At 37.0% G+C, this 26917-nt stretch overlaps 1 protein-coding gene across 23 annotated transcripts in view; it reads right to left on the bottom strand.

Moving 5' to 3' along the window:
- The window catches only part of KMT2C (lysine methyltransferase 2C), a 199020-nt gene that overhangs the window by 73503 nt on the left and 98600 nt on the right, over positions 1–26917 (bottom strand). For 15 of the 23 annotated variants that reach the window (XM_075746661.1, XM_075746669.1, XM_075746670.1 and 12 more), the window contains 8 exons: positions 20847–21009; positions 19977–20148; positions 18032–18146; positions 17030–17202; positions 16058–16218; positions 12843–12956; positions 10428–11167; positions 1964–2083 (listed from right to left, as the gene is read on the bottom strand). In XM_075746661.1, coding sequence (XP_075602776.1) covers positions 1964–2083; positions 10428–11167; positions 12843–12956; positions 16058–16218; positions 17030–17202; positions 18032–18146; positions 19977–20148; positions 20847–21009 — 1758 coding nt within the window. The remainder of the gene's footprint in view (positions 1–1963; positions 2084–10427; positions 11168–12842; positions 12957–16057; positions 16219–17029; positions 17203–18031; positions 18147–19976; positions 20149–20846; positions 21010–26917) is intronic. The other 8 variants (XM_075746676.1, XM_075746677.1, XM_075746683.1 and 5 more) reach the window with 3 other exon arrangements.

The following is a 26917-nucleotide window of genomic DNA, read 5'->3' as shown; positions in this document are numbered from 1 at the left end:
ACTGGAATTTATTAGGACTCAATCCTGCGCTCAAAGCGAAGCAGGAGCTGGCTCCAAACTCTCTTAATTCAGCAGATACAGAGACAGCTTTTCATAGTGATTATATCAATGGCACTCAGATCAACACTTCCCATAATATGATGTTTTTCTTACAAAATATCCACTTATTTTTAGACAGCTGCTTTTCTCCCCTTCGTTATTTTAGATGCAGATATAGTTGCAGTGTTTTGTGCTCTGGAGTATTCACAGTATGTTAAACTACAATTAACTGTGGAAAAGCAAGTATGTTTTTAATAATAAATGATATTAATACTATGATTTAATCTGAATTTCATAAATTTTTTTTTCAAATTGAACTAAACACAAAGAGGATCCCTATCCTCCTTAATATTTTTCCACAGAGAAATAGAACATATTGACAATGTCCATGAGTTCTGGCTGGTATGTCAGACACCTTCACAACATGTTTCAGAGCCTCTGATCTGTACAAATGACAAAAATTATGGTATATACTCAAATAAGCACCTTTCCTACTATGAAATGAGCAATGAGATTATTTATTGCATTTCAAATTTGTGAACAATTTCGGCTCCTAATACAGCCCAACTCCATCCACAGAATATCTAGATATGGTGTCTGTATCCAAACTTTTGCTGAAAACTACTTTTAATACCAAGGCAAAACATTTACTCAATAAAACAATGTTGACAGAACCACAAAGCTCCTTGGGGATGGTGTTGCCAACAGCCACAACAATCTCTGCTGATGGAGACAGGATTTCCCTGGATGGAAAGCAGCACTACGGATTCAATATAACCAACAGTATTTTTCAAATATGCCAACTCCTGTTTTAAAGAAGATATAGAAATTTATGGTCGTAACTGAAGGGAAAATCCAAGCATCCCAATATTAAAATTGTATTAGCATCCATCTATTAATAGAAAGAGAAATTAAACTGACTTACTCTTACACAATGAGGTAACATAACGCAACACTATTTTAGGAAGTGAAAGGAAGGATGCTACTGATGGGTGAAGTATTTATATGTACTAAGGTGAAACAAAAAATGTTAAAAAGTTGTCCTTACATATATATGGAGTTAATACATATGCACACACAGGACATACAAGCATCAATTTTCTTTTTTTAAGACATGGAACTCTTCTGGCATGTTTCTTATTTTGTCTATTTCAGACCAGGTATCAGTATTGTTATTTTCACACAACTAGTAACAGGAATAAGCACATAATGGTATCAATGTTAATGCTGAATATTAAGCTGAAAATTAATGCTTGAAGCAGCAAAAGCTAAGCTAATGTCAAATTAAAATAAAATTAGCATGAGAGTTAAAGTGAGATGAAAACAAATCATTGGGAAGCTACAGCTATTTGTCAGTTTCACCATTTAGCTTTTTTGCCTTTATTTAAAAATAATAGTTCCACTTAGTTTCTTCAGGTGTTTTTAATGGTAAATGTCACTGTGGATACAAGCTCTGGTCCATCTAATCAGGTAGGAAAGTTGTTATTTACTCCCTCATAAGCTAAAACCACTATCACTTTGAATCCACTCTGCAAGATTTCTCCACAGCAACAAATTCAGATCTCTGCTCCTTTCTGTGCCTGGCTTACCTTACTGCCAGTCTTAAGGACATTTTCCTTCTCAGGTAATTTATTTTGACAGCTACATAAAGCCAGCCACAAAAAGTGAAGTACTAAACACACACAAAAAATTGGTAATACAAGCTATTCTTTGCCACTGAATATCAGGGCAATGCCATCATACTGTATACTCTGGAAAGCATACTTTTTTTAACCTGAAAGCTCCAGAGTTTCAGTAATTTTTAAAGGCCTTGAACAGTAATAGAACGGAAGATTAATTTGGTCGTGAGATACAGAATTTCATCACTAGTCTCTACAGCAGAAAGATAGCAACGGATACATGAAAATAAATTCAAATTATTTACCACTTTGATGCTCCAAATGGCACTGCCAGGAAGCTGTCTGGATTTAAAAATATCCCGACCTTCTGAAATGTCTGGGGACCAGGAAGGTGGGCTGACTGTATTATTGGTACTCCAAGCCCCCTAGGATACGGTAGGTGAGAAAATAGATGTATAAAACTTCGCAACATAAAAAAAAAAGAAAAAAGAAAAAAGAAAAAAAAAAGAAAAAAGCAAGCAACAAAAAAAAATCTGAAAAGCAAAGCACATGCAGGCATAGGCATTTCTACGTTAACTTATGTAGTCAATTAGTTCACTGAGTGAGAAGAAGGTGGGAAATTTTTAGGTTCTCATTGAAACATACACTAAAACAAGTATTAACCTCCAACTGATGGTTAAGAACAACAAAGTGAGTTTTATAAACAAAGCATAATACAAATCGAAAGCAATCATAACAACAAATTATATCCCTGAATTTTATTGCACCAAATGAAGACGACAGTAGTTTGAGACGATAACACCCCCTTTTACATGTCAAATCACATTTTGAAAGAACAGATGGCCTTAGTCGACTTCTGAGTCTAAACTACTGACAATCACACCAACAACTAGTTTGAGAAGTGTGTGAAACAAAAGGAATATAAATAAACTATTGGAAAAAAGAAAAGAAAAATAGCCATGGTAATTAACAAAGTGTCTCTTTCTTGCAAGTTTCCCACAAATAAACCATTATAAAACCCCACTACTAACTTTTTTTCATCCAAATGTTTTCACATTATGCTGTGGTATTAATTTTTAATACATTATTATATACATGTAATAATATACATCCATATGGTGCAGCTACAAACTCTTTTTAAGTAATTATTATCCCTATTTATATAGTTCCCATCGTGGTGAGATATTGTATGACTGTCACAAGAAACATGGCAAAACAAGAAAATGCTAAGATAAACAAGAAAAAACAATGCTGAAGTTCTTCATACACATTAAAATCTGTGGAACACTTCCTCGAACCCTGAGTAAAGACTGTGGGAGATAACCATCGATGACTTAATAAATAACTTCATTCTAAATTTACAAATTAGAACACTTAAAGGATAATATGTTTTCCCAATTCTAAGTTTGTGAAAGTAAAGAAATAATGAATACTCAGATGGAAAGTAAAACAGATGAAAAGTATACGAGTATACGTTTACCTTCTCAAGAATGACATTCAGCAGTAGAATCGCACGGACGATACGGAATCACTTCATGCATACTAATAGTCCCAACTATTCACACGTGCGTAACTGCTCACATGGGCAAGCTCAAACACATTTACACCTTTGAACACTGCTCTATACAATAATAAGCATTAAGAAAAATGAGATCGCTTTACAAAATGTGGGGTTTTTTTCTGAAATGAAATATTCTCCATCAAGAATGTGTGGGAAACAGCTTCTTTGGAATCAACAGCTCATCAAAACATACATTCATCTCAGACTGCAAATAGGTGTTTTGCTAACAGCTGTGCAGACTGAAAATAGGGCTACCTCTCAACTGATTTCAGGCCAGAAGGATCACGGGCAAGACGTTCCCTAATCCACGTAAGGCACAGGCTGGTTAGCTCAATCTGCTGATGAAGGTGAGTATGAGCCAACAGCTCGCTTACCCTCGAGCAGATGAGGAGAAGCTCATATGACGCCGCCTGCTTGCAGAGCTGGGTAGGCAGCAACCTGCGGCTGCTCAGATAGCTCAGTATTCCAACTGGCACAATAGATCCTAAAGAAAAAGTCTGTCAGAAACCTAAAAGCCTAATTATGCATAAAAGTTGCATTTTAAAATTGCCAACATCGTCCAAGCGGTACAACCCAGTGTGGACATGGTGGTATTCAGTGTAAATCTGCTTTTTAGGAGTTTCGCTATGCCTGCATGGAAAGGGAATATGGACAAGATAGCACTTTAAAAACCAAACCAAACCAAACAACCCACCACTTTACAATTTTGTCCACACAAAGGGGTGCTTGTACAACCTATAAACTGCTTAGTGGCCAGAAGACTACCTTCATGTTTACAACTTCCCATCATTGTTCTCCCTCTGCCAAGGTGCTTCCAAGTCAGAAACAGGCACTAAGAAAGCAAGCAAACTTCCACAGAAAGAGAGGTTTGATGCCCCTACCCAAACACATTCCTGGGGTGACTCCTCTGAAACACACGTCCCCCCTATCTGTGCGGAACCACCCTGGGCTCCCTGCACGGTCAGCAAAGGGAAACGGGCGCTTGCAGTTGGCAACTCACCGCATGGGATGGAAGGTGCCGGATTAGCCTCACCCTGCGTCTCCCCACTTCCCTCCAGCGACTCTGACGAGAACCTCAAGGTGACTACAGCAGATCTGTAACACTGCAGGTATCTGCAGTTGGGTGAATACCACTCCTCAAGCCCGCAGCAATTTCCACCAGGCAGAAATGGCAAGAGTGAAGTCTGACCTTGCTATGGCAAGAGAACTGTAGCTTAATCAGTTCTCTGTCGAAATCTCGTGTTTTCACTAAGCACTCTCACACCAGTTAGCAACTGCATCAGGAGGTTTGTGGTAATAGGCAATTTAACTTCACTATGCTAGCCATACTTTTAATATCAAAGAACATTCCATTTTAGCAAGATAAAGTTTAAACTTTCATTGAATTTAGGTACAGTTTCCCTGTATTTCTAAAATTCATAATGCATAGTAAGTGTTCTTATAATACAGCAACTCAAAGAAAATCTGTATAGCAACACAAAGAAAATCTGTGTATCGTAGAAACAATCTTTACATCTATTTATAAGGAAGGCAGCATGCTGGCTAAGGGTCAAAATTCAAGATCTCAAACATGCTGAAAATACTTAATCAACAACTAAAACAACCTACTCTTATTTGGGACGTACAAAATTATTTTCCTCTTAAGAAGATACACTTCTCTAGTGATTAAGTATATTCAAAAGATTAAAAAGCTAACAGAATATTAAATCTGAATATGAAATATTTGGTCTTGCAAAACAAAATGAATTGTATATGATTCATGAACCATATTGTTAAGAATTAAATTGGAAATTTAATCCAAGTTTTATTGTAGATCAGAAACATTTGAATTCTTGGTCAGATAAACTTAATTAAAAACACACACTTCCACAATACTACGAACAAATGAATTACATCAAAGAGATGCATTAATTATATTTTGGCTTTTAATTAATGCCTATTACCACACAACGCTGAAGAGAAAGTTCTATTCAGTTCATTTACATCAGAACCACGGCAATAATTATGTACTGTGACAGAAACAGGAAGTTCTAATTCTCCATCATATTCTTGAGTCCTCGAAATTGAACAACACAGCTGCAAGTAAATTATAACAAAAGGAAACCCAATGTCAGCAAGGGTCAGGAGATCTCACTAAATTACCACTGGCTATGTTTAGCTGCTTAACGCTTTATGAAATCTACTGCAATCACAAATGCACAAACCTGGATTTGCATTTTAATACTTAATGTAATTTTAGGGTTGTGAACAAAATATAATCTGTTCAAAATATAGCTCCCCTCATAAAAAAAAAAACAACACAAAAACCGTAACAAAAACTAATCCTTGAAAAAGACCCTTTGTGATCTTTTTTTTTTCTCAACATCTACCACTGCAACAACATACTTAGTGGTACCAAGTAACTGAAGACAGCAAAAAAGCCGTAATACCTAAGAAAGAACATACATCCAAACCCATCACAGTGCTTTGCATTTTTCAGTGTCATTTCAGAAAATCTCTTAAACCACCTAGAAATATGTAGTGAGCCGTATAACAGTAATCACCAATATCTTCCTGATGAAAATCAAATACCTCTGATCACAGTATTTTCCATGAAATGCATTCTAAAATAATACTTATGGTAAAACAAAAACAGTAGAAGGTTGTTATTTTCTATTCAGTATTATTCCACAGATCATTCTCAGCTCTTTACCTACCAGTCTTACAATGCTGCATATGTTGTAAAGCCCTCCATTTACTGACTTGATGTTACGACTTCCAGTGCTGTTGCAAAAATAACTATTTCAAATTTGTTCAATTCAGATACACAGAATATACCTAGTACATTTAAAGTATACCTCCACAGAAAAAAAAAACAAAACAATTTTCCTTCTGAAGATTTATTTCAAACTAGATATAGGTCAGATTAGTCATTAATAAACTTACATGGCAATTTCTTTTAAGACTACTACTTTGAAAAACAGAAATCTGAAAAAGATCAGAGAGGTCCCGTCCCTGGAATAAATTTGCAGTTTGTAGGCAAGGGTGTAGAATCTGCATATTCCATGGCGAAGACACTGTATGGACACAACTCAGCACTGTAAAAACTTTATCGTGCTGGCAGCTACTAGTGAGCATCTCTGATCTATGAACAAGTACATTTTGGATCTGTGTAAAATCAATATGGCTCCATTACGGAGTAGGATAACAGAAACAGGAAAGAGAGAGCCCATGGACCAAAGCCCTAAGATGCTAAGCCTGGCAGACAGAGGATCCTCTCACTGAGCTAGATGCAGATTTAAAGCTTACATGGAGCTGTAGGTATGGATAATACGCTATCCTACCACACACTGTTAGTAGAAGTGCACCTTACTGACAGGAGTTCTTCTGCTGACACAGAAAAGACATTCTCCAAAGCAGAATAAGCTTGTACCCGTGAAAGCAATTCTTATCAGTGTGACTGTACCTACCTATCAATCGATACACAGCTCCCCTTTTGTTCAGAAGATGGATTTTCTCCTGTTGCTTCTAACCAAAGCAGTGATGCCTGCACAAATACTACGGGAGGAGAAGGGTGGTGATGACAACACTGATAGTGTGGCCCTGGAAGGGACTCATGAAGCCTTTTTAAGCAGAATATTGCCTTCAGGGTTTGTGAGAGGGGCTTTAGTCCCTTCAAAATAGGAGTGATGTAGTGGTGTTGCAGACACTTCACTGAAGCTCGTTACAAATGCAAACTACTAACATCCAATACAGGAAATCACTTCAGATTATGCATAACTTTGTATTCAACAGCAAAACTGAATAATTATTCAAATATATTTTATTAGCAATTGTATCAATAGATTTTGAAGAAAGGGATAATCATTCATCCTACTGCCCAGCTCTACACATTAAATTTAATGAAAGCAAATCCAAATCAGAAACTATTCCTCTACATGGACTCCCCTGACTCCAGCGAAGCATGTGTCTTATAAAATTGAGGAGCAATATATTCAGGTTCCAGAGAATTTTTTTCTTACTCTTCTTCCTAGGAAGTTCTATAAACCCACTACAATGGATTTATTTATTTACTTTTAAACAGGAATAGGACACTCCAACATATTAAAAGATTTTAATCTTCTAGGAGAAAGAGAAGAATATTGCCACCTGTGGAAACTGGCTGATGTTGGCTTGTCCTTGGGGTCCACGGAGTAATCAGACTCTTTACAAAGTACCTATTTTAAACCTGTGCAGTCCTGGACAAGCAACTAATTCTGCAGTGACTGTTGCTTTCTGCAACAAAAGCAAGCAGCTGCGGAGCCAGCGATAGCTTCATCAAGTACGGGAACCATAACCTCTTCAATCAGTAAAAATACCCCAATCCTATTTTGCGTAACTTTTCTCTCTGATTTCACTGCCCTCTAAGACATGTTGCTAAGAACTCATCCAGCTGCATCACATAACCTAGGTCCTGACACAAAGCGACACAGCAGCATTATGTGTTATTTTTTAAACATAAAGAGGCAGACCTCAGACCCATAAAATTAACCTGCATCTGAGAAGGTAAAATTCCTCTTTACTGACCCCCACAGAAGAACCACTGATGACTTGGTTTAGTCTGAACTGCTATATATGTAACTTCAAATATTAACAAAAAATCACAAAGTGCACTTTTTAAGATGACATAAATTAAGCACAATTAGATAAAAACACGAGGTGTTCTTTGACAGTAGAGGTTTCTGCTCCTATCCACAACTCTCAATTTGGAAAAGTACAAAATTCTTTAAAAAAAAAACCCCGAATGTTTACAGCAAAAATAATTAAAAAACCCCAAATAAAATAAACCCAAAACTAAAACCAATTTCTGTGGGCAATCCAAAGGCTAAAACCCTGCCTTACCCTTTGTGGATTTGTCCGATTATATCTTGCTCAAAAGGAAAGCACCCACCTAACTGGATAGTTCTAAATCTATTTATTTGTAGCCTACAGACCGCCATTCGACAGCAAAGGCCCAAAGGAGAAAGTTAACATGGCAAACTTACAGCACCGAGGATAATTTTGTGACTGTTTAAGGCAAATAGGTATTTCTGAAAAGATGATACACACACCTTACTGCACAGTGACCTAGAAAAATCCAACTGCAGCAAAATAAACACAGAATTCTTAAACTCAGTGAAAACAGAAGTTAGGTCCTAATAATAAAGTTGGGTTTAGAAAACATCTATTATATACAAGCTTTTTATCTTTTTTTCAAAATATACGTTATCTGTAAGTTCAAGACTTGTATCCTTCTCATCCAAAATGGAAAATAGATTAACAAAAGTAAAAACTGACCAATGAAGAGTCTGAAACAGATCCCCAAGCCCAAATCCCTACCAACCAGTTAAGCTGAATGTAGATTACTGGTAGAAGGTGAAGAAAACAGTGTCTATTTTTCACTACTCAAGTATCCACAAGGTCTTTGGGGGGGTTTTTAAGTCCTTACTGAAAATTTTTTCACTAATCTCCATGAGGTGCCGATCTGTGCTAAAACTGAATAACCAATGGAAAGTAAGAAAGTGTACTGGGACTTAAAACAAAGTATGCTCATACTTTTCTTACCAGAAAATTGCTATTCGTTTCACAAAAGTTCCATCTTAACAGGTGTTTAAAGTACAAGACAAAGATAATCGAAATCAAAAGAAACCTTCACAGACTTCCAACATACTTTTACAAGACAGATTGTGAATTTTACCAGTAACTTGTCCAGTTCTATAACAGGTCCTGCTAAGCTGCTAAGTACTTTTTTATTTAAAATATAATTTGCAAACTGTTGAACAGATTATATTGATTTAGCATCACAGCTAGGATTTTGTGTTACACCTGACTTCTACACCACAATTCAACTCAGTTTTATTTGCATTATTCACACCACATATGAAGAGGTAAATGTCTATAAACTGCTACTTTTACAGCTGATTTTTTTTTGTTTTTTAAACATGTGTATCTATTCCCCTACAGGCATTTACAGTTTGGGTTTTACAGCTTTCATGTTTTCCTCACCAGGTTCTCTGGTAGTTAACTAATTTCTTTACCGTAGGATGCTGGTTCCTATGCAGAGCAGGGGACAAATTGCATAGAAAAATAACTACAACTCTTACTGGACCATGAAAGAAGACAAATAAACTTCCCCAACAGAAAACCTGAATTCATTTTAGACTGCTTAAGAACCCCAACACCTCTTCAATTTGCATGACAAGCTGAGAAAAGAAATTTGATTTTTAAGACAGTAAAGATTATTAAGAAAAACTATTTTTACACATACTTACATATGAGGGTAAAAAATCCCCAGATATACTCTAAAATCTTCCAAACTTTATCTCTTATATTATGTTTGTTGCCTTTATTATATACTTTTAACCCTTTCAGAACACTATCTCATACCTTTTCTTAAGAACCAAGAATTTTGAATCCTTAGGTAACACATAAAAATGGAAAGAATTGTGCAATATATAAAAAGTTTTTTAACACAAATTTCAAAAAAGCATGAAATCATCAACCTAGAAGTCCCAAAGACTAAAAATAAATTGTGATGAGAACAGAAATGAAACACTAATTTGTCACACTGACATACTTTTTGTGCAGAATTTTGCAAATACAAAATAAATCCTACAGATTGATGTACTATTATCCCCACAGCTACACGACTGGAATAGAGAGCAAGATGTTGCAGAAGGCAAAAGACTTAAGGATTCTTCTCATTTATCAAATTTAATCCTAGTCAAACCACAACGATCTGTACCAGACTGTTCTTACGTGGTATTTGCTAATGTAACAAAACCATCAAATTATTTGCAACACATTAAAAATGTTGATGAAGATAACATTTGCCAGCGTGACGGAAACAGGAGTTTGAAAGTACTAGCCAAAATAAATACATATATGAAAAAGATTAAGAGATAAGTTAAAAGGCATAGCATTATGTGTTATCTGCATGTGTAGCATATGTATTAAAAATATAACAAATTTTCTTTTGTTTTGCTCTAAGTACAAGCTGAAAGAAACTATAATTCTCATTAGAGAACCTTTATGATGGCTGATCTTTCAATTATTGAACATGAAATCACTTTTTGGAAGAAATAAACTACACATTCACTTAGGAGAAGAAACGCATACTATGTTCTAAAAAATAGGTGAATATAATGGGTTATACCGAAATCTGAACTATGTGCGTCATAAATATATAATGAAATATTCTAAACGCTTACCTGTCTTGATCTGGGTCTTCCAGGAGAAAACTTGCGTTTGGTGATGGCTGGTTTTCCCATGCCAATTTTTGGAGCGACTGATATGTAAGTCGTTGGGAGAGCGCTTCCAGTAGTGGAAGGCAATGCTGGGGGCTGACTGTGCGGTACGTCTCGTGCAGAATGCAAGTCTAATGAAATATCTGGCGAGGAAGACACATTTGTCTTGTTTATATTAACTGATGGGGGAAGTAAAGGGTAAGTCTCAGCTGGTGATTTTATGGGTTTGTCTCCAACTGGCGAACTACTTGCAACACCTTCATTTGCAGAAGTAGGTTCTACTTCTAGAAGAGCTGGTGTTTCTGACTTTTCATGGGTTTCTCCTTTTTCTGTATCTTTTTGCACTTCTATTACTTCCAGTTGTTGTTCTACAGGAATACAAATATCTCCTTTACTTTCAGCGTCCTGTATTTCTGGCATCACAGTTACGGTCTCAGGTACTGAAGGCAGAGACCGAGAGTCTACTGTGGATACTTCTGATATCTCTGCACTACCTTGTGGTAGCTCTGTCTCTTCCACTTGTTTGTCTAACTCCTGCTGTATTACAGCTTGAACACTTTCCATCACTTCCATCATTTGCTCATTCTGACTGTCACCAGATGCTGGTGTCTTTTTAGGAGACATTTCCACTTCAGCTGAATTAATTTCAACAGAGACTTCTGTTTCCAGTTCTGTGGTCTTTTCTTCTGGTGATATGCCTGTAACTAAGTACAACCATATTAAAGGCTCAGTGTGAAAAAGAAAAACTTACACAGGTGTACTGGTCAACAAGTGTACTTGGTACACATCAAGTACACCAAGTATGTATCACTTTACTTAAGTGAATTTAATATGTAGCTTAAAATATACTTCATAATATCTTTCTTTGTACCTATGTATATAGTAGGCCAGGTTTTTAGTTCATTATTTTTCTTCACTGGAAACACAGCAGAGTAAATCACAAGAAAGTAGACTCAAGATTAATTTTTGAGGAATCTAAACACACATTCCCAGGTAGGCAGCTAAAAGTAGCTTCTCCTTTTTCATTTCTGCATATTGAAGATGTATGCTAGCATAAACTAATGTATTTTAAACAACTGTCCCAACACTTCCAAAAAGCAGACAGCTAAGAAGAACGGGACAAGTACAAATAAAACACATTTCCCTTCTAGCGCTCTTTCAGACTTCAGGAAATCACCTGAAAACAGTTGATGCTGGTTTTTAATTTACTGACGTCTCATGGATTTCTTTCAAAAATATTTGTCTAGCCTTCCCTTGAACCAAATCAAGCACCCTTCATCCATGAGTTCCAGAGTCTTGTATCCATAGAGAACCATTTACTTTGCTCTGAATTCGGCTTCGCATACCTTCTTTTGACAGACCCCGATTCTCTTACAGGCCACTTACTTTCCATTGCACTTGCACTCTTAAATTCACACTGCTACAACCTCCTCAGTCACTACAGTTCAAAGCCTAGCATTTTATTATGTATGTGGCTTCACTAAGAGTTTTAAATCATGGCCCTTCTACCACAGGCTGTGATGCATAACACAATGATCACAGCTAACCTGCAAGGTTGGGTTTTTTTTTTTTTTGCTTTGGCTTTAAATGCAGGTTTCTTTTTTTCCCCTCTCACAGCAACCATCCTCCAACATCTGCTTGGAGTGGATGGGACATACTGGAAAGTTCTTTGCCATTGGTATCGGTCACTAACACGTTTCAAGGACTTGACCTAGAAACCATTCTATCTGTATTCTTTTATTTGGCTGGTACTTCATGGGTGATTGATAAGATATATCTATTCCCAGAACACAAATGATCAGCTACTGCAGCACACCCTGTCCGGATGAGTACATTTGTTTATTAAACAAATTATCTTTTACTTACAAATGGAAAAAAGAAGACATTCTTAACCAGATACTTGTGGAGTTACAGCCACAAAGCACATAGACTAGAAAGAAGTACTACAGTGTGCCCCAAAACACACCAGGACAAGGTAATCAAATCCAGTTATTTGCAGCTACAAACTGAAGAGAAAGCATTAACAACTGTATTTAAATAGCAACAAATAGCAGTTTTTACTATAAACCTCCAGTGTACAAAAACATTTAACTGTATTTCCAGCTTTTGGAGAAAGCCAGTCCCAGACAAGTAAAAAAAATTTTCTCCTACACAAATATTCTGAAGACTATCTTTGTCTTTAATAAAACACTTCTTCAGCAACAAAGTTGATACTCTTGCTTGAGAGTTCAGATAATAGAACTGATGCTATTTGTCTCCTACTACTTTCCAGGCACTTCTTCCTCTTAAATTTTAAAGTACCACAAACCTTACTGAATGGAAGAAGGTTCTGAAGGGTTCTGTACTGGCATTTTCTCAGACTGCAAAACTCTTTCTTACCATCTGTAACACATCCAACAGCTGATTCTTGATCAGGCCCATCACCAGTAATGGGTTGTTTCTGAAATGTCGCATCCTCTCCACCACTTTCCATTTCCATTTCATTTGTACGAGCTTAAGGAGAGGCAAAGAAGTTATCAAAATTGACATGATATTTATTCTATTACTTTGGCATTAGTAATTGCTGTCGCTGTTAGACCTTTTGACTAAAGAGAATGGTATTTAATCATATGATAGGAGTTAGGACAAACCACGTCAATGAGAAGGTTAGGGAGACTACATAGTACTCCTTAAAGATTGAGCGCCTTTTTCTCATTAACACTGACACTGTTTTAAACCTTTCAGACAGTGAAAAATGTCTGTAAGGCAATTGTGAAAATTGTGAAAATTTAATTTACACGTAGTGACCGACTTTTGCATTACCCGAGCAATACAAAGGTCTTTTCTCAAGTTCCAGTCTGCTAAATTCAACAGAACTTGTAGCACGAAGGCTTCAAATTTTTATACAAATACTACAATGGCTCATGGCATAGATAAGAGGTTCCATCTACTATCAGCACTTGGAACACCGATTTTCGACCTACCTGTTCAACAACAAGAAAACTAATTTTTGCCACTTTAGAACCAGGTTACCTTAATCTGCAAGTTCCTCATATTAAATAAAGGAATTTGCATGGAAAAGGTGCTACCGAAGCTTCTTTGGCTGACAGTATCATTATAGAGCACAGAAACAGCAAATACTTATTTTCTTCTGCATGTAAAAGCTTTTCCAGTTAAGGAAAGTCATTAAAATGCACTCAATAAAGTATGAGCAGGGAAACCAAAATATATAGTTGTCCTGGTTTCGGCTGAGACAAAGTTAACTTTTTTTTCTAGTAGCCAGTACAGTGCTGTGTTTTGGATTTAGGATGAGAATAATGTTAACAATACACTGATATTTGTAGTTGTTGTCAGGCAGTTGTAGTGTCTACACTAAGCCAAGGACTTTTCAGCTTCCCACCCCCTGCCAGGGGCACAAGGAGCTGGAGAGCACAGCCAGGACAGCTGACCCAGGCTGCCCAGAGGGATATTCCCGGCCATAGAACGTCGTGCTCCAGATAGAACTGGGGAAGCGAGGCAGGAGGTGGGATCAGTGCTTGGAAACAGACTGGGCATTGGGTTGTTTTTTTCCTGCAGGTGGTGAGAAATTGAATTTATGCATCACTTGTTTTATATATCATCATCATCATCATCATCATTATTCTCTTCCTTTGTTATCCTATTAAACTGTCGTTATCTCAACCCATGAGGTTTTTTTCCATTCTCTTCTCCATCCTCTTAAGGGCAGAGGGGTGAGCGGCTGCATGGTGCTTAGTTACCGGCTGGGGTTAAAACCACAACAATAGTTAAGTTTTAACTCAAAAGGAACTGATTCTCCATGGACGTTAGCACAAAAAAAGTAAAACGAATATAGCTTTCTGTTCAGAAAAGTCTCTTTAAAGTTCAAAAAGCCAAGAACTATTAGGTGATGCTACTTTTAGCACCTAAAAACTGCTCTCAGACTCCGCCAACATTAAAGTGATATTTTAACTTTGAGGAAATGATCATTTAGATTGGCTCCAAATCTGATTTTAATGTACAAAAGTGCTCTCCTGGGTATAAAACACTGTATGACTGTACTGATGTAATAGCTCCAGATTACTCCTAGTAGTTGAGATGACAGTCCTGTTCCTCCTTGGGGAGAAGAGTATGCTTGTCAATGCTTCCACTAGCTAGAAACCCTAACAGAAGTATTACTTAAACTTTATCCTTTCAAACAATCCTGTTACTTATTTGAAAGGGTTTTCAATAGAAGATTGGGAGTTTTTCCAGTGTAAGTTTTGGATATTACTTGGACATCTTCCCAAAAGTTCTGGAGAATCTGAAGCCTGAGAGTCCAACAGCCTCTACTAACCTTTCACAATGGAAGTGATCTTTAAAGGTTGAAGTCACCACTTCTTCCTAACTCAGTGCACATGTTCACCGACAGAGTTCTGCTCACTTACGCACGTTTACCTACTGTCACTGCCCTTCCTCCAGGATCATCTTTTTCATCATTTCTTTACTGCTCACGAAAAGCATGCACTTATGTGTACAGGCTACCATCAAAGAGAATGACTTGTTTATGCAAAACATCAGTTTGAACACACAAAAATTAAGAGTTTTGCTGTAGTCTAACACTTCCCTTTTCCAGTCAAAAATTATCCACAGCTTTCAAAAACACAGATACTTACGCAACTGAGACATCAATCTCTTTTAACAAAAGACCAATACACAATCATTGCTGTTTAGGCATCAAAAACGTGTGTGGAGGTGGTAGTGCAGTTAATCTGTTAGAATTTACTTTACTTCCAAATGTAACCACAACTGTAGTTATCTTAGGAAATTCAGCCTGCATGAGAGTAGGTACTATCCAACAGAGCACGTGGTGTGAAACACACGTAGGCATTCAGTTACAAGTTCATTACACAGGTCTTGTGGATGACCCAGCAGACTCAGATCAAGAGATCCAAGTTCTCTCTGTGCTTCCTTACTGTTACTGAGTAATTTTTTAAAAAATACTTTACACTTTTCTGTAACTTCCCTTTCCACCTTTTGCTTGATTTGTCCATTTAAACAATAATCTCTCAAAAACAAGATTGCTAATCACATATTGTTTTGAAAAAGGACACCTGATGAAAAGCTGTTTAGTTAAATATACCTGTCCCTTGAACACATTCCAGCCTCCATTGCTGTGTCCTTCTGAACAGAGTGAGGAAAACGGGCACTATGAGACTGACAGATAGCAAGAGGGAAACAGGAAAGCTGGATGCCTCTAGGAAGACCTACCAGAAGCTGGCTCGTGTCTGGTAGTTAGGCGCAAATGAATACATTTATGAATTGTACCACATCAAAAAAAATTAGAGAAGTTCACAACTACAGGCTGGGAAGCCAGCCTTGGAAGGCTGAGCACCACTATTAAGGTGCTTGCTTGCCCATGTCTCTAATACAGGATCCTGAAGGCAGAAAGCCAGAAACCATACTGAGAAGACAGCTCCACCAATGGATTGCTTGAGAAGTTGCTGCTAAATAAAGCAATAGATGAACTCCACAGAGTAGAATATGAGTGGCTGGTTCACAAAAGACTTTGTGAGACAGCTGTAGATCTTTATATTTGATGTTAACATTTTGGAAAAAGAAAGATTATGTTTGATTACCTGTTATACTGTCAGGTTCAGGAATGAGTTCAGAAGTGTCCATTACATCACATGACTGAGTCTGATCCCCTTCTCCTTGTTTACAAAGAGTGCAGATGTACTCTTTCAACTGAGACTCCAATTCACTACCTGGACATCTGTCACATTCTATGTGAATCCACCTGAGGAGATTAATTTAGTGTGACTATGATTTTAATAATAAAAATATAAAGTATTCTAGTAAAAACCAATTAAAAAGTAGCACTGTGACTATGATTTTAATAATAAAAATATAAAGTATTCTAGTAAAAACCAATTAAAAAGTAGCACTGTTTTCCATTCCTATAGGGAAATAAAAAATTGCAACCAATGCTTTATTACAGATAATTTTAGAGAAATAAGCATGATACACCAGTATGTCAAGCGGTGAACAAATTTAAACAGGAAGACCTAAACTGTCACTAAAGCCAACTGGACGCCACAACATGTACAGCAGCATCAAGATGTTGCACAGCAAGATACAAAAGCATTGAATATGAAACACAGCCTACATTCTTAAAAGATTCCCAATAGTGCCTTTTTTTTTTTTTTAATTACTGGCATAGCAAAAGATGTAAAATTGAGAACATCTACTTTTAAATTTAACAAAAATAGACCACTGCAAACAACCCCGTTGATACAAGTCTTTAAAAGTTAGGATGATGACTTTTCTAGTCTGCTTACTCACAAAATAAATGCAATCTAAGAAGCAGAAGCAGCACGTATGTCTCTGTACACCTCAGGTAACTGCCAGTTACTACTTATTTGCTAAGATTAAGACTACCTGCTATTGTTCATTGTATTAAGGAATGAAGGATCAAGATGTTGCACAACAAGGCACCATAGCATTGTACATCAAACACAGTCTACACCCTCCCCAGAAATGCAATGTCATGCAGCTTCCCCTAAGCTTTAGGCATTTTAGTACAATTTAACAGAAATTAGGATTCTTACCTTTTACACATGTGACAATGCAACATGTCTTTCTGGAAGTCTTGCAGGCACAGTTTTTCACAGAAAGGACAAGATAAGTTGTCTTGCTGTTGGTAACAACTGTCGCATACCAAACAATTATGGTGCCACTGACAACTTGTTCGTGTGCCACACTCAGCACATACTCTACAGTTCTAGAGATCACAAGAATTTAGTTGTTAATTACAATATTTCACAATGTGATAGAACTGCCATTAACTGACATTTTCCTGTTTTGAACTAAATTAAACAAAGTTTCTGTCCTTGATAACACCAATAAATTACCCAAGATCTGTACTAGAGCATGAAGAACCTGTGCAACAGCAAGAAGAGTTTCCTTGCACTACTCCCTGACTTGAAAGGAGTATTTCTTATGAGACAAACTTTTTTATTCCTAATCTCAGTCATCTTATGACTGCCACATACTGACTATGAAATTACATACATCTTATGTACAGAGACTTCCCTTGTTATGCTGAAACTGTACTTTTATTATTACTTATGCTTACTCACAAAGTTACTGATAAAACAGCAAATTCATCCTGTCCTCCTGAAATGCGAAGGAACTCTTGAGCTGCAGAACTGCTGTTCTAGCAAGCCAAAAGTAGGTGAATATAAAGAGCCATCGAGTATAGATTAAATATACTACTGCACAGGTTTTAGTTTACATTTTAGTTTACACTAGATCATGACAGCAGCTGCCATTAAGTGATGGTTATCTACTCCACCTGGATCCTACGCTTCTCTTTTCCTCTGTGCGGGTTGATTTACTGTCCTATGTAGACTGCTTCAGGCACGTTGACAGGTACCCTCACAGACCAGCTGTAGAGCCATGTGGTTAAATGCAAATGGGATTCCTTCAGAAACTACAAGTTACGTTACACTGCAACAGCAGTCTGCAATACACCTAGACCTGCATAACACGGATAACAAAATTTCGGCCCCTATAATGACAAGGAATTATTCTGAAACTTTTCAACTTACTTTACATTTCCAACCATTTGTTGGTACAGCATCCATAACTGGTTGTAGACAGAAAGTGTGGTAGCCTTTGTCACATGTATCACACACCAGCATCTTGTTGTCTTCCCCAGAATGTCTAAGAAAAGTAACAAGTGGTTAAAAAAATTATTTAAACAAGCTGTAACAAAAAATCTATTTAATGAAAAGTTTAAACAGGAAGACACATAGCTGAGCACGTGAAAATATATGAATACCACTTACAAATAGCTCAAATGTTAATGCCTTGAAACGCATACGTAGGTATGAATGAACACCACTATGCTTACTTTAACAAGTGCTGAGCCCGTGCAACCATTCCCACTTCCAGAAACCAGCCCACATTCATTTACACATTTGTAGGCAGATTTAATGGCCCTTCTGTACTGAAATCAGTTCGAAATCTGAAATATGTGCTTTATTTTTTTCTGAAAAGAACATGTAATTGTATTTGTTCCTACAAACAGTCTGACAGTATTTTTCCAAAGAAGAAACCGAGCCGTCACCTCTGACTACCAGAGCTCCTATTATGTCAACCAACATGACTGCAAGAGCAAAACAAACATTAAATGAAGAGATTTCAATTTTCCTACAATCATGTATTACAGAGCTCCACCACAAATTTCAGTGATAAAATAAATTTGCAGAGAATAAGACAAATAGTTTGGTAATATCTAAAAGGCATTGTGTTCTTAGTTTAAATAAATTAATTCAATGAATAAGCATGCAGCAAGATTTGCCTGGATAAAGCTTCACAATATATGACATTACACATCCTGGATACTACTTCATTACCTGGGAGACCTGATATTTTAAAAAACAGTATATGCTCTCTCTTTGCATGGAGCTATGCTTAAAATGCTGTTCTTCCAACACTGGCATAAAACTGCCATACTGCATAAAGTAATCGGTGTGAAGACATCACATTTTCTTCCACCTCTCCACTAGAGAGAGGGTTTGTTAGCAAATACTGTAATTACCAGTACAACATTTTTAGGGATACTTTTTAGAACATGCTTCACTATCTTAACTTCATTGCTGACATTTGTGATCAGCTGCCTGTGATCAGGGAACAATCTTCTTTAAAGTGGGTGAATCTGAATGCTAGCAAATACCGAGTGTTCTGCTTGGAAGACAGCACAGCACTGAGTGCTCAGGTATATGAGGTAGTAGTGAAGTGACTTTTTTCCTTCATACTGTCCCAGCTGATCTGACTAAAGCTGAAGAAAACTATTTCTTTTCTAGTAAGCCCTTTAAAACAAAACAATCAAAAGAACCCTGCAGTGCCCATCAGATTAGGTTATATGAGAACAAGTGTACAAGTGGTCAGAGTTTTCTAAGTGAGCCCTTGTAATACTGCAACAATTATGTTTCATTGTCTCCGTATTTGTCCAGTGTAACAATTCAATCATGGTCACTCATGTCTTTTTTTTCTTTGTTCAACTAAGCCATGTTTTTGTTTTCAGAATGACTCATTAACTGCCTCTGAAAGGTATTACGAAATAGAAGAGAGGGCCTAATGCAGGGTACCTACCCAGTATGTGGTACGTGCATAGCTGAAACATCAGCTGAGTAAGAGCACAGGTTCCCAGACTGTAAAGGCACTGTATTAAACTAATTCCTTAATTTGGTAAATTTGAGAAAAATTCTCCTGTATAAAAGGAGGAAAACGTCAGAAGGTTTTGCTGCTCTCCAGAACCTGCCAAGATAATGGTAACTCTGGGGGTGTAATGTGCAAGAGTTCCAGCTTAGCTCTTTTAGAAGAAAGTTCCCAATGCAAGGATTTGTTCAGCTATTTAATATAATAACAGATATACCTGGGCAAATAATCTATGCTTTTTGGAAAAAAGAACAGTTAATAAAATACATGTTTTAAAATCACAGCACATAAATCTCACACCATCCTCCATGTCCTTTAAGTCTCACTTACTTGCAGTTCTGGCACACTTTGCAATCAGGACACTGCCAACCTGCTCTTTTTAAAGGTGTAACTTGTATGTCCAGGCACATGCCATGGTAGTGCTGGCCACAGGTAGTACAAAAAAGTTGATCTAAGAGGTCTCCAGGGCTGTCGCACACTGCACAATTTGCTTCTTCCTTTGCTACAAAGAAATCATTATTTCAATTATTATTTCATTCCAAATTACGAACAATTCAGTGAACCCAATGAAGCCAAGAAATTCTTTATTAGTTCTTATGCATACAAAACTTGATGGTTCTTATGAAATTCAAATTTAATTAATATACTTAATAACTACTCCTTTCATTTGCTTTTCTGATATGTTCAACTAATCTTCTCGTAACAAAAGTACATTCATTTTAAACCTTAATAAAGTCTTACCAAAAGAAACAGTTTCATTCTCCTCGACGTAAAACTGAGAGCTTTAGGACCACCTCTTCTTTGGAACAAGTACAAAATAAAGCTCCTAACAGATCTAAACCTGTTATTTAGCTGAAGTGTTTGCAATATGGTTGCTCTAACTTGAGTTAGGGCAAGTAAGCAAGCCTATCAATTCGAACTAAAACCTGAGGGAAGATAAGCCTTATGAGTAAACCCTTCCCATGCTCTGTCATTAAAAAAAAACCCTAGAAAAATACTAACTTTGCTGTGCACCACTGTCAGTCTTTAAAAACAGAAGAGTATGAACTTGCGTCTTTCTCACAGTGAACATATGTGAATTCTTGGGTATGCAAACTTGGAAAATAGGTCTAAACAAGTGCACTCTTAAGCTGATCCTACCACAGAGCAGTTTTCATAAAGCCCAGTACTAACGGTGTCATTTGAATACTATGTACTTACATCTTTCAGGAGCCTGATCAATATGGTCTGGACAAAGGAGGGACAAGTTACTGAAATCCTGAAATGTGCCTGCTCCAGCAGCACAGGGGTAATGGTACATCTGGGTACATTTCTCTTCACAGCATTTGATAGTGGCTCCAAGGTGCTTACAATATGCACATCGCTGAAAAACAAACATAACAAATCGTTCAAAAAACTATTTTTTCTTCTCATTTTCCAGCCAGATCTCTTCCCCAGCCTCATTTAACAAACATACACCTTGGCCAGTAGAAGGGATTGAATAGCAAGGAGAAGGAAACTAGTGGCTGGGACTGTGTCTTTCAGGGGCACTCCCAGATCCCTCCAACTTAAAATGCTCAACAAAACCCACTCTAAATGCACTCTGATGACCAAGATTCTTCTCGTCACAGAAAAGCGTTTTTCTTCTGTATGTTATCCCACTTGAGCTATGCCTTCAGTAAAGAGGCTTGGAGACTTAATTCTGAGTAAAGGCGGCAGACCATACTATGCTGTCAATAGGTTCTAACTAAAAACCACACAGCTCTGTAAGTTGTAATGTAAAACTGTAGACACTGTAATCAGAAATGCAAGTGGAAATGAAATATCATGTTCTACCGAAAATCTTGTTGACATTATCCAGTTCTGTCTGGGATGATAATGCATTACATAACCTCGCACTTCCTTCTCATCTCTTCTTGCAAGGCTACACAAATATCACCATCAAACTTTGAGAAGTCATATCTAAGCATGATGATTATTAGAGACCATAGTCACATTTATAAAGAAACAATTTCTCAGAAAGAACGACCCAATAACCCTCCAGTTCTCTAGTCAAGAGGGAACAGATTCTATCAACCTGCTTGTAAAATATCACCCACACCTTTCTGATTCAGTTAATCAGTCTTTTTTTCTTTCTTGGATTCATTACAGTCCCTGAAGCACTGTAACATACTTTTGCACTTTTTCACCAAGGCAACAATACTTTTTAAGGCTAGAGCACAGCACTGTAAGATTTGGAGTACACTTAAAAAAACAGGTCAGTGGCTCACAGGAAAGCATACATAACATACAGCAACAACTGAGCTCAGTGACTCTCATTTTTCACAATAAAAATATAATACTAACACCGGCATGTTTGATTACTAGCTCAAGTGCCAAGTAACATCCAAATATGAACATATACCAAGTCAAAGAAAAGTTACATATTGCATCTGCTTAATTCTTAGAATACAGACAATATTTATTACCATAATTCTTCTGTGTTTCAAAGCCTGGAATGAAATTAGGCATGAAATAGTGCTACTACAAGTCCACAGATATCAAAACCAGCCCATACGAAAATACAAATACAAAGCTGCTCATGTTAACAGCTACACTGACATTCTTAAAAACGAGGAAGAAAGTAACATCTTCAGCAAAATATCTGCCCATACCACAACACATGACAAGGGAAAGAAAAAAATATTAGTTTATGCTCAACAGAACTGCAGTTTAAAAAGAAAAACCACTTCGGCACAGAAATTAAAGTGGGTCACTAAGGATAGTTACTGACATGTTTCTGTGCTATAAAGCTTAGTCTAGTCCTCAGATCTGTAGGACATCTCACCTCTACCAATGTCTCTAACACCTACTAACAGTATGGAAGAGACGTATTCTGTTACTTTACCAGCCGAAATGTGAAGAGGAGGAAAGACAAGATAAGCAGAGTTACATGGAGTTCCTGAAGCAGGTGAAGAGGGTAGCAATACTAATTAAGTTAAAGGACTGTCAACAAAACCAAAGTCATGCAAGAAACTTGTTTTAGGAATTGATATATTCAGTAAACACACACTGAGGATGCTGTACAAGGTAAATCCTGAACTCAGAATCATAGAATCTTAAGGGTGGAAAAGACCTCTAAGATCATCAAGTCCAACAGTCGACCTAACACCACCACATCCACTAAACCATGTCCTAAAGTGCCACATCCACACTTTTTTTGAACACCTCCAGGGATGGTGACTCCACCACCTCTCTGGGCAGCCTGTTCCAATGCCTGACCACTATTTTGGTGAAGAAATTTTTCCTAATATCTATTCTGAACCTCCCTGACGCATCTTGAGACCATTTCCTCTTGTTCTTTTGCTAGTTACTTGGGAGTCACCTGGATGTGAAATCACGAAAGTATAGCCCAAAGCCTCCAACTTCATGAAGGGTAGCTGCATATTAAACAGCATACACAACCCACTGCACTATTTTGTACTTGACACTCCTCCAGCCTATTGAGATGGCCCGGATTATAAGTAAGGCCCAACTCTTACAGACAGGCCACACAGTTTTCAAAGATACTACCCAGTAAGAAAGAGTAGGAACAGGAACTTAAGAGGAGCTGGGGTCCAAAATGTGTCCCTCAAGAAAGTATTCAACAGAGGCTTTGGTGGATCCCCTAATTAACCCTTAACATTTATCTAATCGGGAATGAAAATTATGAAAGAACTGTAAGCACTCAAAGAATCCAGCATTTACTAAAAGCTGGGAATAATGGATTAAATAGCAATATAAATAGCATTTTTAAACATCACATGTGTTTTTCAAAACCATCAACCAACAATGTAAAATCCGAATATACCTTTTCCCAAACGCTATATAATTTAATGATGAAATTATTAGAAATGAGCAAACTACAGGATTACTGCAAAGCCTTGAAAAATGTTGATGTTGATTTAAGGAACCACGTAAAGATGCTGGAAGAAAAATGGAAGCCCAAATTACATTTAATTGAACCCTTCAAACCCATCTGCTAAACTGCACTGGCAATGAAAAGCATTTGGCAGCTAAGTAAAACACACACTTTAAAAACAATGTGGTATATATCATCTGAAGCAAATAAAATGCACAGAATATCAACATTTGCTGAATTTATAAGAGAGATAAAGCAGTCTGAAGAAATAAATGCCCAAAGGGATTTTTTTGGCAACAGCTGTTGATGAGAAGAGTTACTTTTCCAGCAGCAGAAGCCAACGCTTCTCTGAAACCAGGCCACATGCTATGACCCCAGAAGAACAACTATGCAGCTATTACAATTAACTGACCTTCACAAAGAAAGTAAGGATGTCAACAGCAAAAATATATTAATTTAAAAAAAAAATAAATTAAAAGCTCTGCTAAATAAACTCTGTAACAAATACTACTTTACTACTCTATTGCTAAAATGTGGTATCAGGACAGTAGGAAGTAGAACAAAGGAGTAAGTCACACTGCCAGTGAAATGCAAGTGTCTTTACCACACTGTGCAAGGACAGTAACAGAGACAGAACGGAGTCTTCAATTCCGTTAGCATGAGCAGAAAATAAGGAGTTATGTGAAGGGGGTGGAAGCTAAATCTGAGTATTCAAAGAGTAGGTATAGGGAAATGGTGAGCTGTGAAAGCAAGCTAAACAATGTTTTGTTCATGGATCAAATAATTTTACAGTCCTGTTCTACAGGAAAAAGAAACTTTACAAGGTGTCAGAAAGCTAGAGAGATGGTTCATTACTTATTCATAGTTTATTCAATAAAATAAACGCCTGTGAAGCAGAGTCAGCAGACTATGTTCCTACTCAAAAAGTCCTTCAATGATTACCATTTTCTTCAGCAAGCTCCTTCAGTACAGTCCATGGCAAGAAAGCTCCAATCCCATCCATATTTCTGCTACTTCTTACTATTGAATTTCCATCATTTAAAACTGTCCACACTTCCTTCTACTTGGTCCTTTTCACCTTTTTCGTTTACATCTGATATCATGATAAAAGGTTTTCATTGACTATGAATATATTTAGCTTTAAAAAGGTCAGCTGACAAAGCCTATGTTATAAGCAATTTTATGATAGTGTACCCAAAAATGTGCACAAGCCATCTGTCCTTAGTTAAACAGTTTAATGTATTACAAATTTCAGACTGTTTAGCTACTGAAAACTGCTATCATACAAACCTGTAACTAAGGAGAACTGGACCTTAACATCCTGTCATTAACGAGACCACAAAGAAATTTTAGTATAAAGAGTGATTAATGAAATGTGTTCCCTGGTAGTTCTGATAATCTTCATTGATTACTCCATGACCTAGAAAAAGCTTTATATTGCTTATAGACACTAATCACCATTAGCACCTCTAACGTCAAATACACTGGTTTAAGTATCATAAAGCATTTAAGAGCGCAATGTAGTAAGATGGCAACGTAAAAACAATTAATGGCTTTCGATTGAAAAATTGAAAAACACTACTGATTAGAAAATGTGTTAAATGACACATGTTTCCAGGAGTACTGAAATTACCTTTTTTTTTTTAATTTTGTATTAATCATGTCACAAATTTGGAAATTACTTAAATTTGTAACAAGCAATTCAATCAGATATCAGTTATTTTTGTTCCTCGATCCTTAACACATACCAAAATTGAAGAAATTAAAATTCAGATTTCTCTCTTATAACTGTAATTTAAAACTAAAATGTCCTTAACAGAGACAGCATGTATTAAAACTTAACTATAGTGTCTACTTCATGTTCTAGGTACTCTGAAGTAAGTCTGAAAAAAAAATAAATCACAATTGCACAAACAAACAATTGAGTTTTGCTTCTAAAACTGTATGAAAAAACATAGACACCCAGAAGAGATGCAATTTGGTCAAGCTCAACACATGACTGAGAAAGACTGTCTTATAAAGCAGAATTCTTAACTAGATACTCCATCTGTCCCTAATCTGCCCAGTTATCTATGCGGGAATAAGGAACAAAGGTAAGAAGATACAAACGATGAAGACGAAACACCACTATCAGTGACTCAATACATGGACCACGGTAGAAAGGAAAAGTCCCTTTAAGTGTGGAGATTTCAGGCTCTCTACAACTCACTACTTTGTTCCTCCTTCCCACCAGTTGCCTCCTTTTTTCACCTTTATAAAAAGTTACATTAAATAAATGGTGTTGATATCAAGACATCTAAAAATTGGAACAATTCACATTTCGCAGGAGCGTTTTACGTAACAGTTGTGATAGGTTAATAGCCTGCAAGAAGCAAGTTTGCTAATGGAGATAATATTTTTTTATTTAATACCTGAAACAGAGGAAAACATGCAAACTTCATGGCGCACAAATCCTTCCTCATATAATCCGAAATGTTCCTAAACCCTCTCTCTCCAGAACCTCCACAGAAGGGTTTGTGTGCCTTGAAGTTGTGTTCTCCCCATCATTATATAAGCTAGTGGAATAACTGCTCGCATATGATTTCCTCCACAGACTCTGCCTCTGCTGCTTTTTTCACACTTTCATGAGGAAAAGCTTTTTTTTTTTTTATTCACCTCGTCGCTTTCTGCAAGATTTAGCATAATGTAAATGTTTTCAGTGAGCCTAAGCTTCCCCATAGCTAACAACCAACTATTCCCTTAACTCTCATCCAATATCCACCGTGACAGAAGGGCACACACGAGCTTGTTTAGTTAGCATGTCAACAATGAGAAGGTCAATCATGTTTAATGTAATTTAAATTGTGATTATTAGGCTTCAGCATCAGCAACTTCAGGACAAACAAGGCAAGAACAGAAATCATCAGCTTTAGTTTAAGGCTGCTTTTTGGCAGGCTCAGAAAACAGACTATTGTGCCAGTTCCATTTGATTCATGCTCGGAAGGTCTTAAGAAGTATGTGTAGACATTTCTTTTTGTTGGCAGAGTACAGTCTGAGCCGCAAATTGTTGGAGGCTTGAAAAAAAATAATTGCGGGAAACATTGCTACACACTTGTTTAATGATCTTCTCTAGACATCTGTTACTGGTCACTGCAGAAGATACTGGGATGAAGTCAACTTTCTGTCTAATTCAGCACAGCTCCTACAGTCCTAAATCACATATAAGGATTCTGAAGTGGCTTCTGCATTCTATAGGTTAAGTCTATGCTATAGATTGTTTATAGCTACAGCTAGGCTGGCATAATTACATTTGCAAAGCCATTTAATAGAAACTCAGTGAAAGGAGAATTTACTGCTGATACAGTCACGCTGTGCTTCCAAATGACACAAGGCTTGAGACGAGGGCATCTAAACTTCAGGCTCTAAATTTAGC

The sequence above is a fragment of the Balearica regulorum genome, chromosome 2, assembly GCF_011004875.1.
Source record: "Balearica regulorum gibbericeps isolate bBalReg1 chromosome 2, bBalReg1.pri, whole genome shotgun sequence".
NCBI classification, from domain to species: Eukaryota; Metazoa; Chordata; class Aves; order Gruiformes; family Gruidae; genus Balearica; species Balearica regulorum.
This window is presented reverse-complemented; position numbering and strand designations above follow the sequence as displayed.